Source organism: Gobio gobio (assembly GCF_949357685.1).
Source record: "Gobio gobio genome assembly, chromosome: 18".
NCBI classification, from domain to species: domain Eukaryota; kingdom Metazoa; phylum Chordata; class Actinopteri; order Cypriniformes; family Gobionidae; genus Gobio; species Gobio gobio.
Window position 1 is genome coordinate 3,865,237 of NC_137111.1, and position 16,832 is coordinate 3,882,068.

General features: G+C 38.8%; 2 protein-coding genes across 3 annotated transcripts; one reads left to right on the plus strand and one right to left on the minus strand.

The window, feature by feature from the left end:
- The first annotated feature begins 2,383 nt into the window (after positions 1–2,383).
- On the plus strand, positions 2,384–8,174 carry tmem14a (transmembrane protein 14A). Of its 2 annotated transcripts, none has more exons than XM_079842566.1 (5): positions 2,384–2,473; positions 2,576–2,654; positions 2,774–2,875; positions 5,045–5,132; positions 8,035–8,174. In XM_079842566.1, the coding sequence occupies exons 2-5, from the start codon at positions 2,579–2,581 to the stop codon at positions 8,066–8,068; spliced, it is 300 nt and encodes a 99-aa protein (XP_079698692.1). In that variant the 5' UTR covers positions 2,384–2,473; positions 2,576–2,578; the 3' UTR covers positions 8,069–8,174. The 2 variants fall into 2 exon arrangements, with proteins under 2 accessions (XP_079698692.1, XP_079698693.1); XM_079842567.1 differs by having other exon boundaries at positions 2,387–2,473; positions 2,579–2,654.
- gsta.1 (glutathione S-transferase, alpha tandem duplicate 1) lies at positions 7,906–16,370 on the minus strand. The gene is made up of 6 exons (XM_079842565.1): positions 16,184–16,370; positions 15,985–16,036; positions 14,383–14,515; positions 13,279–13,420; positions 13,073–13,198; positions 7,906–8,422 (listed from the first exon to the last, which is right to left on the minus strand). The coding sequence occupies exons 1-6, from the start codon at positions 16,268–16,270 to the stop codon at positions 8,291–8,293; spliced, it is 672 nt and encodes a 223-aa protein (XP_079698691.1). The 5' UTR covers positions 16,271–16,370; the 3' UTR covers positions 7,906–8,290.
- Between the last annotated feature and the right edge of the window lie 462 nt (positions 16,371–16,832).

Consider the following 16,832-nt stretch of genomic DNA (forward strand, 5'->3'; position numbering starts at 1 on the left):
TTGTTTATTTATTTACGTATTTATGTATTGTACAGGTTCCGTCCTGCATACACACGTACAGTACAGTATAAAACAGTTCATTTGGATAAATCTGTGTATGGATCAATAAGACGTTTTTTATTTATTTATTTTTTATTAATGAACAGAAATCATGTACAAACATCATGGCAACAATAAAACATTTTTGTAATAGAAAAAACAGATCAGATGCTTAAAAGAAATAAAATGCATCCATAAAAAAAATTAAGAAGAATATAATTAAAATAAAATAAATGGGGGCTAGGGTTTTGTTTGTAGATCATATTCTTCTATAATGGAATAAAGATTTATTGCATTTTTCTTTTTCATAATTTTGAGGGCTTTAAGTCAAACTCATTATGAAATGAATAAAACCTCGGTTTCACCTTTAAGAACTTGCATTTGTGTATATAACATTTTCCCAGCATTATGAAGTTGTTGATTAGGAAGTTATCTTTGTCATTGTCCATTGCAATTCCAAAAATAATGTTGTTTACAGTGAAATCTTCGATATCTTTGGGGAAAGCCACTCATAAACATCTGACCATAAAGCCTCCACATAAATACAATGAAAAAATAGATGATCTGTGGCTTCAATGTCATCACAAAATAAACATTTATTACAGTCAAAACCAAATCACTGGACCGATATATCCCATTTCAAATTTTAAAATTAATTTCTTTCATTTTGGGGGGTAAAATACATTTTAAATAATTAGTTCTAAGTATGGGAATTGTTTGTTTTGAGAAATTTTTTGCATTTGAATTTCTATAAGCAATTAAAGGATAGGAAATGTTGTTGAATCTATTTTGTTTGCAAGTTTACTTCCAATAAAATCACAGCCTTAAGAGAGATGTGAGATTAGCGATTGAATAAGAGAATATTTCTTTAAGGAGCAAAATAATAGAATTGGGAATAGCCTTAATAATAGAATTGAATCTGGTCCGGTTGCAAATTAAATTATACTTTGTACAATAATTCTCATGATATAATACCACTATTTCTATCTATTAAATGGGACAATCAATAAGACGTTTATGAAATATAATATCGCTTCCCTGAAAAAAAAATTATATATATATTAGGGCTGTCAAAAGATTAATCGCGATTAATCGCATCCAAAATAAAAGTTTGTGTTTGCATAATATATGTGTGTGTACTCTGTATAATTATTATTTATATATAAAAACACACAAAAGCATGTATATATTTAAGAAAAAAATATTATTTTATATACAAAACATTTATATTTATATATATTATAGATTATATAAATGTATATACATGCAAATATTTCTTAAATATATACATGAATGTGTGTGTATTTAGATATATATAAGAATGAACAGAGTACACACACATATATTATGTAAACACAAACTTTTATTTTGGATGCAATTAATCGCGATTAATCTTTTGACAGCCCTAATATCTATATAATTTTTTTTTTTTTTTTTTTTTTCAAGAACCGTACAAATATACAAATACCTTCAGGAGAACATTAGAGTTAAGACATAAAAGACATTTGTATGTAGTCAAATATCTAAAGGAAGCATTAAAAAAAAAACTTTACATTCAAGGACATATAAAGACAAGGGACAATATAAGTACATCAAATAAAGTAAATGAATAAAATTAAAATACAAAAAAAGGTGTGTGTGTGTGTGTGTGTGTGGGGGGGGGGTGTCAACACATGAGAAAGCTGGTTAAACTTGAACATCAGATTCATTACAAAAGAATTGTTCATATTGTTTTAGGAATCGATCACATGTTGTATTGCTAGTTAACCTAAAAGATTTCAGCAGCGAGTCTACCTCCATCAAAACATGTGGAAAAGTAGGAAGTGAGCTCATTCATTTCTGTTTATGGATGAAAAATTTGGCAAACAAAATAAAAAAATTTAAAATATATTCTTTAGATTTGTAATATCAGTGTAATAGTCAGTGTAATAACATCTTTCAAATTAAAAGATTGTGTATTAATGGGAGTTTTATTTAAATGGGAATATAAATTAGACCAAAACTTTTGAACCAAATCACAAGAATAGAATAAATGTATCAATGTTTCATCTTCATGAGCAAGAACTAAGAATATCAACATATTTGGATATTGTTAAATTAACCGGGTATATCTTATGTAATATTTTAAAGTGGACTTCTTAGGAATATAATATTGATATGCTTTTCTCCAGTCTATATTGTCGATTAGGGCAGCCCAATGAGATCTGCCTCTAGGGCGAATTTCATCTCTTTTCTGAAAAATTTGTCGGATATGTTTATTGTTACATTTCTTATCATAAATGCAAAAAAAAAAAATCGCTTCCCTGTGCGCGTCATCGTGACGTCAGTTCCCTGTTTTGAACTTCAGCCCAGATTTTGGGACTCTTCAGTTTCTGAACGCAGCTCATGTCCAGCTTCTGATCCACACACACCTGCAGTCGACCCGCGAGACCCGGTAATGACGTGTTGTTGTTGATGTGTGGTGTGTGTAGAGTGTGTGTGACCGAGTGTGTGTGTGTGTGTGTGTGTGTGTGTGTGTGTGTGTGTTCTCCTCCAGAAGATGGCAGTGGACTGGTGGGGCTTCGCCTATGCTGCAGCTCTGGCTCTGGGGGGCTTCATGGGATATAAGAGGAAAGGTATGACCTGCTATTATAGCCTACAGTGTGTGTGTGTGTGTGTGTGTGTGTGTGTGTGTGTGTGTGTGTGTGTGTGTGTGTGTGTGTGTGCAGCTGATGTGTGTGTGTGTCTTCTACAGGAAGTGTGGTGTCACTGATCGCTGGACTCTTCTTTGGAAGTGTGTCTGCTTATGGAGCTTTCCGGATATCAAATGACCCACAGGATTACTGGACCTCTCTGAGTACGTACTGTGTGTGTGTGTGTGTGTGTGTGTGTGTGTGTGTGTGTGTGTGTGTGTGTGTGTGTGTGTGTGTGTGTGTGTGTGTGTGTCAGAAGTGGACCAGTAACTAAGTAGGGGAGAGGAGGGACGAAAGTACCATTTTTCTGAAAAACGTAATTTTAAAAGATAATATTTTAGACCGAGTCATATTTTTGCTGTGGCCAATAACTCACAAGTGAGGTCTATCAATAGCAGGTGGTATTTTGTACAAATGTAGAACGACTACAGTATATCTTCACTTTGAACATAAGCTGCACATTGTTACTTTTGACCCCATCAGGTGGGACGAAAGTAACACAACAACACAAGCTAGATTTTTTTGTGTTACTCTTGTTTTTATTAAACATACCTGAATATGACCTTGTTAATATATAACTGCAAACATATTTTGTCCTTTATCTTTGCAAAAAAAAAAAAAATTAAATTACATTTTCATTGTAAATGTTAAAGTTCATCAAATGTTTCAAATGTAACCTGACATTACACATTTTTATTTGCAATGTAAATCTATTTGATAAGATTTTTCTTCAACAGTATAAACAATATGAAAATTAAATTAAATTAGCATAATATGCATTATATATATAATAGCGGGACAAAAGTGACAAGTGTTACTTACGTCCCGACAGGAAGTCCTGACATTTTAACACGATTTACTTTTATACTGAAAAACTCTGAAAAGACAAACCTTCAGGGTGTGTAACAGCACTAAATAACCTGTAGATTGACTTATGACTTTTACTTCACTACATTTGAAAGACAAAAATCATACTTTTCACTCCATTACATTTCTATCAAAGCCCTCGAAGTAGAAAGTTGTAGCCACTTTGAAAGTCAATGGATTATCTGTTTTCTTCTTTAAAACGGGATTTTTTATTTTATTTTTGTTTGCAGAAAGCCTATCAGTAATCACTCTTGTAGGATCACATGAAGTTCAATGATTTCCTAGTATTTTTTGAACACTAATCAACTGATGGTGAAATAGAAGGTGACAGTTCCCAGACCATAGCCATACTGAAAAGTTAAAATTCAGAACATCAGACGTGGATAAGTCTGAAAGTGCTCAGACGCCAGACCACAATAATATTTTAGTCTATTGAATCTACTCAAATCTGATTATAGTCAATTAAAACTAGACTAAAACAATTCAGATGCCTAAAATGTTATAGTCAAAAGACTATATCATATACAAACTTAATCAAAATTTGCTGTCAAAATGAACACTTGTATGAAGTATGATTGGTCAAATGATTTTTATAGATTTACCCGCCAAATTGCCATAGCTAATGTTCCACAATGATGTTAGCTAGCATGCAAAAGCGTAGTTGGGCTAATAATGTTAACTGAAGTCCTTTCAGAAATATGTTTTACATAATCCTGTCAAATAAACACAATGTAGAAACCTTTCTTTTCTAGTACGATTTTGACTTTGATAAGTGCTTTGTAACTTTTAAGCAAGTATTTAAACTAGGGCTGTCAAAAGATTAATCGCGATTAATCGCATCCAAAATAAAAGTTTGTGTTTACATAATATATGTGTGTGTACTCTGTTAATTATTATTTATATATAAATACACACACATTCATGTATATATTTAAGAAATATTTGCATGTATATACATTTATATAATCTATAATATATATAAATATAAATGTTTTATATATATATATAAAAAAAAAAAAAATCTTAAATATATACATGCTTGTGTGTGTATTTATATATAAATAAGAATTAACAGAGTACACACACATATATAATGTAAACACAAACTTTTATTTTGGATGCGATTAATCGCGATTAATCTTTTGACAGCCCTGGATATAAATGAGTTTACGGTATGCTAGCATGTCAGATGGAGCATGACTAGCTTAAACACCCATGATGGAACAGCGTGCATTCATACAACAATAATAAAATAATGCGTTTACTTTTACTTTTGATACTTAAGTACTTTTAAAAGCAATTACATCTGTCCTTTTACTTAAGTAAAAATCTATCTTTACAACTTTCTCTTGTAATGGAGTAATATTTGACCAATAGTACTTTTACTTTTACTCAAGTAATGGAGTTGTGTACTTTGTCCACCTCTGGTGTGTGTGTTTCAGCTTCTGTGTGTGTGTGTGTTTCAGTGTCTGCTGGAGTCCTGACAGCTGTGATGGGGATGAGATTCAGGAAGTCTGGGAAGTTCATGCCTGCCGGGATCATGGCAGGACTGAGGTAAAGTGTGTGTGTGTGTGTGTGTGTGTGTGTGTGTGTGTGTGTGTGTGTGTGTGTGTGTGTGTGTGTGTGTGTGTGTGTGTGTGTGTGTGTGTGTGTGTGTGTGTGTGTGTGTTAATGCCTTCACAGGCGATAAATATATCACTTCTTGTGTCCAGAAGTATGGACAGGGTTTCCACGGGTCTTAAATTCATGTATGATAGGGAATGTCATGGGATTTTCCAGCTTGGATGAATAAATCAAAAGTAGGTCAGAACACTTAAAGGGACAGTTCACCCTAAAATCATTTCCTCGCCCGACATAGTTCACCCAAAAACAGAAAACACTGAATTTGGTGTGACCAAAAATAACATTTGAGATTACATACAAAAATAAAGTGTATGGTAGGGCCCGAAAAATGTATTTTTCCCCCCGTTAAACTTGATTTCAATTAATTAGACATGCTTTTTGACTAATACAATGTAATTAAAGCATTAAAACAGAGTAAAACTACAACAAAACAACTAAAATGTATTTCACAAGGTCCTACATTAAATTGCATGATCACTGTGAAACATCCTTATTTCAAGAGAACTTTAATGACATGCTAAATGAAGTTGTGTTTTCTGAGAAATTAAACAAAGTTAAGTGAGTTTATGCTTAAAACAAGAACAAGTATCTGTCATTGGGTATGAAAATAACTGTTTATTTGAGTTAGGTTGATTTTAAAACGAAATTTGAGAGAAAATATAAAGAAAAAGTGTATCATAGGGCCCTAAAATGTTTTATTTTTTAACTTTTAATAAATTGTTGTTAAATTGTATTTTTTTCATGATTTCAATTAATTAGACATGCTTTATGACTAATACAATTTAATTTAACCATTAAAACAAAACAAAAAACCTCAAATGTATTTCATAAGGTCCTCAATTAAATTGTATGAACTGTGAAACATCCTTAAATCAAGAGAACTTTAATGACATGCAAAATAATTGATTTGGATGAAAGTGAGTTTATTCTTAAAACAAGAACAAGTATCTGTCATTGGGTATGAAAATTACTGTTTTATTTGAATTAGGTTGATTTTACAATGAAATTTGAGAGAAAATATAAAGAGAAAGTGTTTCATAGGGCCCTAAAATGTTTTTTTTTTTTTTTACTTTTAATAAATTACTGTTAAATGTTTCATGATTTCCATTAATTAGACAAGCTTTATGACTAATACAATGTAATTTAACCATTAAAACTGTATAAAACTACAACAAAATAATAACTAAAATGTATCTCATAAGGTCCTCAATTAAATTGCATGCACTGTGAAACATCCTTAAATCAAGACACATTTAATGAGATGCAAAATGAAGAAATGAAGTGTTGTTTTCTGAGAAACTGATCAGAGTTAAGTGAGTTTATGCTTCAAACAAGAACACATGTCTGTCATTGGGTTTGAAAATATCTGTTTTTCTTTGAATGAAGTAGATTTTTCAGATATTAGTTCATGTTTTAATCATAAAATCAGTATTGATGATTGTAGAATTAGACAAGCCTAGAGAAGAGCATCCGCTTGAGTGAGAGAGATTCAGTGTCTGAGAGCAGAGAGTCACACTCTGAGCTTTCTCTAGTTATGGCGATCTGTTGGAGACTGTATTGTGCTAATAGAACTCACTGTGTGTTTCTAGACACTTTGACCTGTTGTGTCCTCTTCAGTTTATTCTGTAGTCGTTCTCGAATTGCTCTTAAACGTCCCTTCGTGAACCCTGTGTCGTGTTATATGGCCGTGTGTTCTCAGCCATCATATTTCATATTTATGTATTTGCATTTGCTCTGGAACAATTTAAAACATGCTTTTTATTTTTTAAATCGGATGATTTCACCCAAACAGTTGTTTCTGTGTTTGTGTATGTGTGTGTTTGTTTGTGTGTGTCTGTGTGCTTTTTGTGTGTGTGTGTGTGTGTGTGTCTGTGTCTGTGTGCTGTGTGTGTGCTGTGTGTGTGCTGTTTGTGTGTCTGTGTGTGTGTCTGTGTTGTTTGTGTGTGTCTGTGTGCTGTTTGTGTGCTGTTTGTGTGTCTGTGTGCTGTGTGTGTGTGCTGTTTGTGTGTGTGTGTGTGTGTGTGTGCTGTTTGTGTGTTGTTTGTGTGTCTGTGTGCTGTGTGTGTGTCTGTGTTGTTTGTGTGTGTCTGTGTTGTTTGTGTGTGTCTGTGTGCTGTTTGTGTGTCTGTGTGCTGTGTGTGTGTGCTGTTTGTGTGTGTGTGTGTGTGTGTGTGTGTGTGTGTCTGTGTGCTGTTTGTGTTTGTCTGTGTGCTGTTTGTGTGTGTGTGTGCTGTTTGTGTGTCTGTGTGTGCTGTTTGTGTGTCTGTGTGCTGTGTGTGTGTGTGTGTGTGCCTTTTGTGTGTGTGTGCTGTTTGTGTGTGTCTGTGTGCTGTTTGTGTGTCTGTGTGTGTGTGTGTGTCTGTGTGCTGTGTGTGTGTCTGTGTGCTGTGTGTGTGCTGTTTGTGTGTCTGTGTGCTGTGTCTGTGTGCTGTGTGTGTGTCTGTGTGCTGTGTGTGTGCTGTTTGTGTGTCTGTGTGCTGTGTGTGTGTGCTGTTTGTGTGCTGTTTGTGTGGCTGTGTGTGTGTCTGTGTGCTGTTTGTGTGTGTGTGTGTGTGTGTGTGTTCTGTGTCTGTGTGTGTGTGTGTGTGTGTGTGTGTGTGTGTGTGTGTGTGTGTCAATTTAAAATGTTGTCCTCTTTTTCCTCTGCCGTGTTCCCCCATCAGCTGCTGTACTCGAGCAGATTCATGATTAATGCCACAGGGAAGATTATTGAATATGTTCTTTTATTTAGATGCGTATGAAATCAGACACGCATGCAGATGATGATGATGATGTGTGTGTGTGTGTGTGTGTGTGTGTGTGTGTGTGTTTATTCTGATGCTCTGTTTTTCAGCTTCCTGATGGTTCTCCGGATCCTGATCTTCTAAGAGCTTGTGGACACACACACACACACACACACACACACACACACACACACACACACACACCCGTTCTGAACAGCTGCAGTGTTCACTTCTCAATGCCATAATTGTATCTCACACATTCCAAATAAATCTGTTGATTTGAGCGTGTGGTTCTCGTGAGAATGAATCTGTGATGGACATCATGTGTGTGTGTGTGTGTGTGTGTGTGAGAACGGTCTGGTTCTTCTACTGGAAGAGGTGGCTCAGCACTTCCTTCACGTTCCTCACATACGCCTCGTCCGGTGGAGGTTTCCTGGCACTGCCCGGCTGCAGGAACGCTCTGACCCTGGGCATGGCCTTCATCCGCTCCTGGAACGCCTGAGGAACATCAACTTTCATCAACTCATCTCTGCACATCCCAACATCACAGCTGGAGATCAATATACATCTGAACGTTTAATGAAACTTAAAGGATTAGTTCACTTTTAAATAAACTTTTGCTGATAGTTTACTCACCCCAATGTCGTCCAAGATGTCCATGTCTTTCTTTCTGCAGCCGAAAAGAAATTAAGGTTTTTGATGAAAACAGTCCAGGGTTTTTCTCCATATAATGGACTTCAATGGGCTCCAAACGGTTCAAGGTCCAAATGACAGTTTCAGTGCAGCTCTCATTCTACTGATCCGTGCAGTCGCTAATGAGGCATCTACGATTGATACATCTATGACCACGCTCGTATTTGACCTCACTCTCCGGAAGTTATGGCGGAGCTCAGAGACGATCACGTTCGTCTGATAAGAGGTAAAATAATAGCATAAATACTGCTGGGTTTCTCTCAGAAACTGATGGTTTGGCTAGATCAGACCCTTATTCATCATCTGGTGTCGTTTAAAGCTGCACTGAAACTGTCATTTGGACCTTGACCCGTTTGGAGCCCATTGAAGTCCATTATATGGAGAACAACCCTGGAATGTTTTCATCAAAAACCTTAATTTCTTTTCAACTGCAGAAAGAAAGACATGGACATCTTGGACGACATTGGGGTGAGTAAACTATCAGCAAAAGTTTATTTAAAAGTGAACTAATCCTTTAAGATCACTCATATGTTCATACGCTAATGTTTAAAGATACAGACGTGCACAAAAAGAGTAATAAATTGTTATAACCTACTAAAACATACCAGTCAAACGTTTGGAAACAGTCAGTTTAATGTTTCTGAAGTCTTTTATGCCCAAGCCTGAATTAATTTGATCATAATATTGTTACAATTTAAAATAATGGTTTTCTATATTAACATACTTTAAAATATCCTTTTAATTCCTGTGATCAAAGCCGTATTTATCATCATTAGTGTTACATGATCCTTCACAAATCATGAATAATATAATGACTTTTATAACATGTGATTCTTTAATGAATAAACGGTTATAAAAAGCGCAGCACTTCTTTAAAATAAATTATTTTGTAATGCAAACACTACCATTCAAAAGTTTAGGGTCAGTGATTTTCCTTATTTTGAACAAAAAAACACTTTTATTCGGCAAGGATGTGATAAATTGATAACAAGTGTCCATTGCGATGGATATTGTTAGAAAACATTCCTATTTTGAATGTGTTTGTATATAAACAGCAAAGCATTCTGGGTAATACCGACTGCTTTGGAATTAAAAAGAGGATAATAAGCAGATTAACGTAGAATTTGTATTCATATTGTGTTTAATATATCAATATTTTATCGTGTAAGTATAACAAACGTATGAAAGTCGCAGGCTGAATGTTGCCGTCGTCCAAGAGAAACGCCGGTTGTTTCCGCGGTAACGTTATCCTCCGCGGGCGCGCGCGCTCAATCAATCATTCTTCCGCGGTCAGTACCGCTTACTACTGATTTCCCTGAGTCAAAGAACTATTTTGAACATATTTGCTGTTGCAGATTAATATTGTGGTTTTGTTTTGTTGTTTATAGACCTTCATGATGATCGCGTTATTTGAGCTATGCGCCATTTTAGTTTGCGCCGCAGTTAAGAATTCATCCATTTTCATGTAACGTTCAGTGACCACTGGGAGAAGAATAGATGAAGCTTTAAAGTTAAAGTGCTGTTCATAATCGAACATATTTTGGATAAGTAACACATTTTCAGGGATGCTAAAGCCTTGCTTACATAAAGTATAGTTTAGCAACCAAATCTTGAATATGGGTGTTGTGTTCTTGTGTCCTTAGTTAAATTGTCCGTGTGTGGAGATATGAATGTCTTATCACTATATTTAATAACACACCGTGAGCCTTGTGCATCTTTTACTGATAACATCTCTGCCCAGGCATAAGCAATCAACCTATGATCAGTACAACACATCAGTCAACTTAATCAAACACAGTGTCAAACCAAGTACACCACAATGGGAACATTTGGATTCGTGTCATTTCAGTTTTGCTTTAAATAAACTAATTCTGGCTTGACGTTTGTATGTTGTTTATTATGAATACCGCTATAGCCTTTTGTGTTTTATTTCATAATTTAATAAATTTTTCATTCCTGTCCTGTTCTGGGTAGCCAACTGATTCATTTAAAGGATAAGTCCATTCGGGACATTTCCTCACTACTAAATATTCCACGCTCAACTGTTAGTGGGATTATAATGAAGTGGAAGCGATTGGGAACAACAGCAACTCAGCCACACAGAGCGGGGTCAGCACATGCTGAGGGTCACAGAGCTGGGTCAGCACATGCTGAGGGTCACAGAGCTGGGTCAGCACATGCTGAGGGTCACAGAGCTGGGTCAGCACATGCTGAGGGTCACAGAGCTGGGTCAGCACATGCTGAGGGTCACAGAGCGGGGTCAGCACATGCTGAGGGTCACAGAGCGGGGTCAGCACATGCTGAGGGTCACAGAGCTGGGTCAGCACATGCTGAGGGTCACAGAGCGGGGTCAGCACATGCTGAGGGTCACAGAGCGGGGTCAGCACATGCTGAGGGTCACAGAGCTGGGTCAGCACATGCTGAGGGTCACAGAGCGGGGTCAGCACATGCTGAGGGTCACAGAGCGGGGTCAGCACATGCTGAGGGTTACAGAGCTGGGTCAGCACATGCTGAGGGTCACAGAGCGGGGTCAGCACATGCTGAGGGTCACAGAGCGGGGTCAGCACATGCTGAGGGTCACAGAGCTGGGTCAGCACATGCTGAGGGTCACAGAGCGGGGTCAGCACATGCTGAGGGTCACAGAGCGGGGTCAGCACATGCTGAGGGTCACAGAGCGGGGTCAGCACATGCTGAGGGTTACAGAGCGGGGTCAGCACATGCTGAGGGTTACAGAGCGGGGTCAGCACATGCTGAGGGCCACAGAGCGGGGTCAGCGCATGCTGAGGGTCACAGAGCGGGGTCGGCGCATGCTGAGGGTCACAGAGCGGGGTCGGCGCATGCTGAGGGTCACAGAGCGGGGTCAGCACATGCTGAGGGTCACAGAGCGGGGTCGGCGCATGCTGAGGGTCACAGAGCGGGGTCAGCGCATGCTGAGGGTCACAGAGCGGGGTCGGCGCATGCTGAGGGTCACAGAGCGGGGTCAGCGCATGCTGAGGGTCACAGAGCGGGATCAGCGCATGCTGAGGGTCACAGAGCGGGGTCAGCACATGCTGAGGGTCACAGAGCGGGGTCAGCGCATACTGAGGGTCACAGAGCGGGGTCAGCGCATGCTGAGGGTCACAGAGCGGGGTCAGCACATGCTGAGGGTCACAGAGCGGGGTCGGCGCATGCTGAGGGTCACAGAGCGGGGTCAGCGCATGCTGAGGGTCACAGAGCGGGATCAGCGCATGCTGAGGGTCACAGAGCGGGGTCAGCACATGCTGAGGGTCACAGAGCGGGGTCACCGCATACTGAGGGTCACAGAGCGGGGTCAGCACATGCTGAGGGTCACAGAGCGGGGTCAGCGCATGCTGAGGGTCACAGAGCGGGGTCAGCGCATGCTGAGGGTCACAGAGCGGGGTCAGCGCATGCTGAGGGTCACAGAGCGGGGTCAGCGCATGCTGAGGGTCACAGAGCGGGGTCAGCGCATGCTGAGGGTCACAGAGCGGGGTCAGCGCATGCTGAGGGTCACAGAGCGGGGTCAGCACATGCTGAGGGTCACAGAGCGGGGTCAGCACATGCTGAGGGTCACAGAGCGGGGTCAGCGCATGCTGAGGGTCACAGAGCGGGGTCAGCACATGCTGAGGGTCACAGAGCGGGGTCAGCACATGCTGAGGGTCACAGAGCGGGGTCAGCGCATGTTGAGGGTCACAGAGCGGGGTCAGCACATGCTGAGGGTCACAGAAGTCGCCAACTTTCTGCAGAGTCAATAGACCTCCAAACTTCTGTGGCCTTCAGATGAGCTCAAGAACAGTGTGTAGAGCTTCATGAAATGGGTTTCCATGGCCGAGCAGCTCATCCAAGCCTTACATCACCAAAGCGTGGGATGCAGTGGGGTAAAGCGCGCCACCACTGGACTCTAGAGCAGTGGAGACGTGTTCTCTGAGTGACCAATCACGCTTCTCTGTCTGACAATCCCATGGACGAGTCTGGGTTTGGCGGTTGCCAGGAGAACGGGACTTGCCTGACTGCATTGTGCCAAGTGTAAAGTTTGGTGGAGGGGGGGATTATGGGGTGGGGGTTGTTTTTCAGGGGTTAGTTCCAGTGAAAGGAACTCTTAATGCTTCACCAAGACATTTTGGACAATTTGTGTACATGCATGTTTTTACATTGTACTCGTATTTCAAAAATACATGCTTGTATCTACAGCTGTAATTAATTTCTGTAATTACATCTATGACACTGTTAACCTCTGAAACCTGCCGAACCGGTCCTAACCGTACCCGTTTCCCACCTCAATAGCAGCAGCACAAGTGCTTTCAATACAGCAACACAATAGACACACAGTACCTAACAATCACTTATTTTGATCCAAGTACATAGTAGTTAAAGACACCTAATATAAAGTGTGTATTGTTAAGCAAGCCTAGCCCAGTTTTGTGGCTGATGTCGGTGTGGGAAAGTGTGGAAGAGCACCTGGATCTTGGGAAAGGTGGCCAGTATTGTAGGGAATAACTCCTGCAGCATCAGAGACGCTTCCAGAAGGTGGACGTCAGCGCGGCTCAACTGGTTTCCCACCAGGAAATGAGAGTTCGCAAGACCCTAAAAAACAGAAACGGCATGATTTAATTTCTCCAGTGCGGATGATCCCGCTTCAAAATGGAGGAATGAACAGTCAGTACCTTCTCAAACACAGGGAGGAAGCGCTCCTTAGCCTTTTGCTCTATATTACTGAGATGCTTCTGCTTGTCTTCGGGCGTCGTGAATGGAGACATCATGATCAGCTCCATCAGATCGATCAGACCCTCGGTATACATGTCAATCCTTCAGGACAAAAACACAGGTGTAAAAACAAGGCATCTTACTTAACATCATTGATTACAATACAGTTTGATATGTACAAAGCGCGTTCTTTAAGGTATTTTCTGCAGAGGTTGTATTTCTCTGAGATGTAATTCTAGTGCATCCATCCATCATAAAAGTGCATCTATTTATCATAAAAGTGCATCTATCCATCATAAAAGTGCATCCATCCATCATAAAAGTGCATCCATCCATCATAAAAGTGAATCTATCCATCATAAAAGTGCATCTATCCATCATAAAAGTGCATCTATCCATCATAAAAGTGAGTGCATCCATCCATCATAAAAGTGCATCTATCCATCATAAAAGTGCATCTATCCATCATAAAAGTGAGTGCATCCATCCATCCATCATAAAAGTGAATCTATCCATCATAAAAGTGCATCTATCCATCATAAAAGTGAGTGCATCCATCCATCATAAAAGTGCATCCATCCATCATAAAAGTGCAACTATCCATCATAAAAGTGCATCTATCCATCATAAAAGTGCATCCATCCATCATAAAAGTGCATCCATCCATCATAAAAGTGCATCTATCCATCATAAAAGTGCATCTATCCATCATAAAAGTGCATCCATCCATCATAAAAGTGCATCTATCCATCATAAAAGTGCAACTATCCATCATAAAAGTGCATCTATCCATCATAAAAGTGCATCCATCCATCATAAAAGTGCATCCATCCATCATAAAAGTGCATCCATCCATCATAAAAGTGCAACTATCCATCATCATTTTTCTTTTATGGACTCAAAACAGAAACAGTCATTCACTGCCATTATAAAGCTCTGAAGAGTCAGGAGATTATTAAAATATCTCTGAGTGTGTTCGTCATACACACCTAGGATGACTTGAGCGAGAGTAAATCATGGGGTCATAAAATTTTAATTCTTCATAAGAATTTATTGATACTTACAAAGCGCGTTCTTTAAGGTCTTTTCCGCAGAGCTTGTATTTCTCCGAGATGTAATTCAGGATGGCTCTCGACTGCACAAGCTGCATCCCATCAATCTCCACCAGAGGAACCTGCTGGAACATCAGCGCTCCGTCTGCAGTCAGCACAGGAGGCACATTAAAGGCACAATATGTACGATTTTTGGATTAAAATATCCACTAGATCAGTGTTATATATTTTGTTGACTTGTGTATTTTATCCCAAATGTCTCCAAGAGTGTTTAAATCCAGAGAAATCCTCAATTTTACCCAGGACACGGCCTGTGTGTGTGTGTGTGTGTGTGTGTGTGTGTGTCGCCTATCAGTGACATCCCTTACGAAAATTAACCATGGTTTTATTGTAGTAAAAATGTAGTAACCATGTTTTTTTGGCTAATTGAATACCTTTTATATAACTACAGTTTTACCACAAATACCATGGTTAAACTATGGTTAGAGAAGCAAAACCATGGTTAATTTGCGGTTACCATGGTTTTACTACAAAAACCATGTTTTTTTGGTTTTATTTGTAGTAAAACCATGGTTTATTTTCGTAAGGGATCATCACCGCATGACCCTAGAGTGTTATTGTGTAGTAACCACCAGATTTCGTCATGAGTCATTTTGTACCCACCACTTTTTTTTTGTTGAAAACCTTGAGTTAAATTTTACGGTGACGCATTGCTGCCACATACATATTTTTTCCACTCAATTATGTCATAATAACGAGATCTTATGTCGTTTTAACGACATCTTTTGTCGTAAAAACGTTTGAAAAGCAGAAGCAAGCTCTGTAAAATAGGCTCATCCGCTGCCTGTATCAGTGGCAGCCATTTCCACCGTTTGTATTTTGCTTCTTATGTATCAAATATGCAGGGAATTAGTTTATGAAACCTTGATCAAAATTAAAATACAAATGATAGAAAACGAAATTCACTTTAAAGAAATGATTTCTGCAAAACAACACTCAATAAAAATCATGTCTGACTCCACTCCATGTCTCCAGACATATTGCGAATCTTATATCTTATTCAGGCTGCTCACTTTTCATTATCAACATATGAAAATAAAACAATAATATAATAGACTAAAATTTAAACATATAGCCTAAGTATGAATCTAAATAGGCTAAGTTTTGCATGTATATAGCCTACTCCACTCCAAACGCTTCAAAAATGTATTTTGTTTATTAAACGCAAAGTTTTTAATTTCTAAATTCAGTTCATATTTCCAACAAACGAAATTCCGAGCCAAAATAACGAAGTGGTAAAAAAAATTGCAAAAATATTAGAGAATTTGCGGGCGCTTTCGTCGGCATGAGTAAGATAGGCTATAAGACACGCAATATGTCTCAGCTGACATTTTTATTTATTTACATTAGTAATCTACAGGACATCGTCTTTCAAAACATGACTTGCGCGAAAGAGAGAGAAAAAAATGTATGTATCATGTACCCAGCACTTCTGAAAATGCACTTCTGAATGCGTCTCTGTCCCCAGCACATTTAAACCAAACTCACGCCCATGAAAAATTACATACTGTGCCTTTAATAAAGAGGTTCATAAAACAAGTTTCCTGAACATACCCTTCACCAGTTTATCATAATGCTCCCTTTTGGACAGAACCACCTCCTCGAACTGTGAACACATTAATGCACACATTCACATTTTGGGATTGTTTGGCATATGCTTACACACAAGCTATTTTCATTACACACACAGTTGCAAAAAGTGGAAAGATGACACTTTACATGCATGTTAAAACTTCTCCAGAGTTTTACAAACCTCGACTCCAGCCGCGGCCAAAAGCCATCGGACCGACTCCATTTTCCCTCTTCCATTGAAGTAATGCAACACAACTTTCCCAGACATTTTCTCAAAATAAAGCGACACTTCAAACCTCTTCGCTGTGTGTGAGTGTGTGTGCAGGGTGTTTTATGCTGACTATAGTGTTGCGTAATTCGTGGGTGTTGCAGTTTTGGGACAAAGGGCACACATTACACCTGGATATGCGTGAATACAGACGCTAATATGACTTTGGGCATTAATCAAATAACACATAATTACAGAATTAATGTTTTCTGGATCGGTTTTCTACAGCTCAAGCTTTTCTGATCGAATGAATGAATGTAAATAAAGCTCGAGCTGTGATTGTAAAACCTTCACCTAACTGTACACAAAAAATGCTATGTCATGCTAGTTTATGACATGAAATAGTAGGCTACTATCGCGAGCACTTTTATAACTGTATGCCTCAACTTTGTCAGTCACGTGGGTTTGTTGTGTGTTGACTGTCTGGTATCGCTAAGATTATAATTGAGATAACAAATACATATCTCGAAAAACTGGAGAAGCTAAGACAACTGAGAAAAAGCTGCTAGCCGCGATAAACTCAGTAAAGATGCTACCTCCATCCTCATACCTCGACATTGTC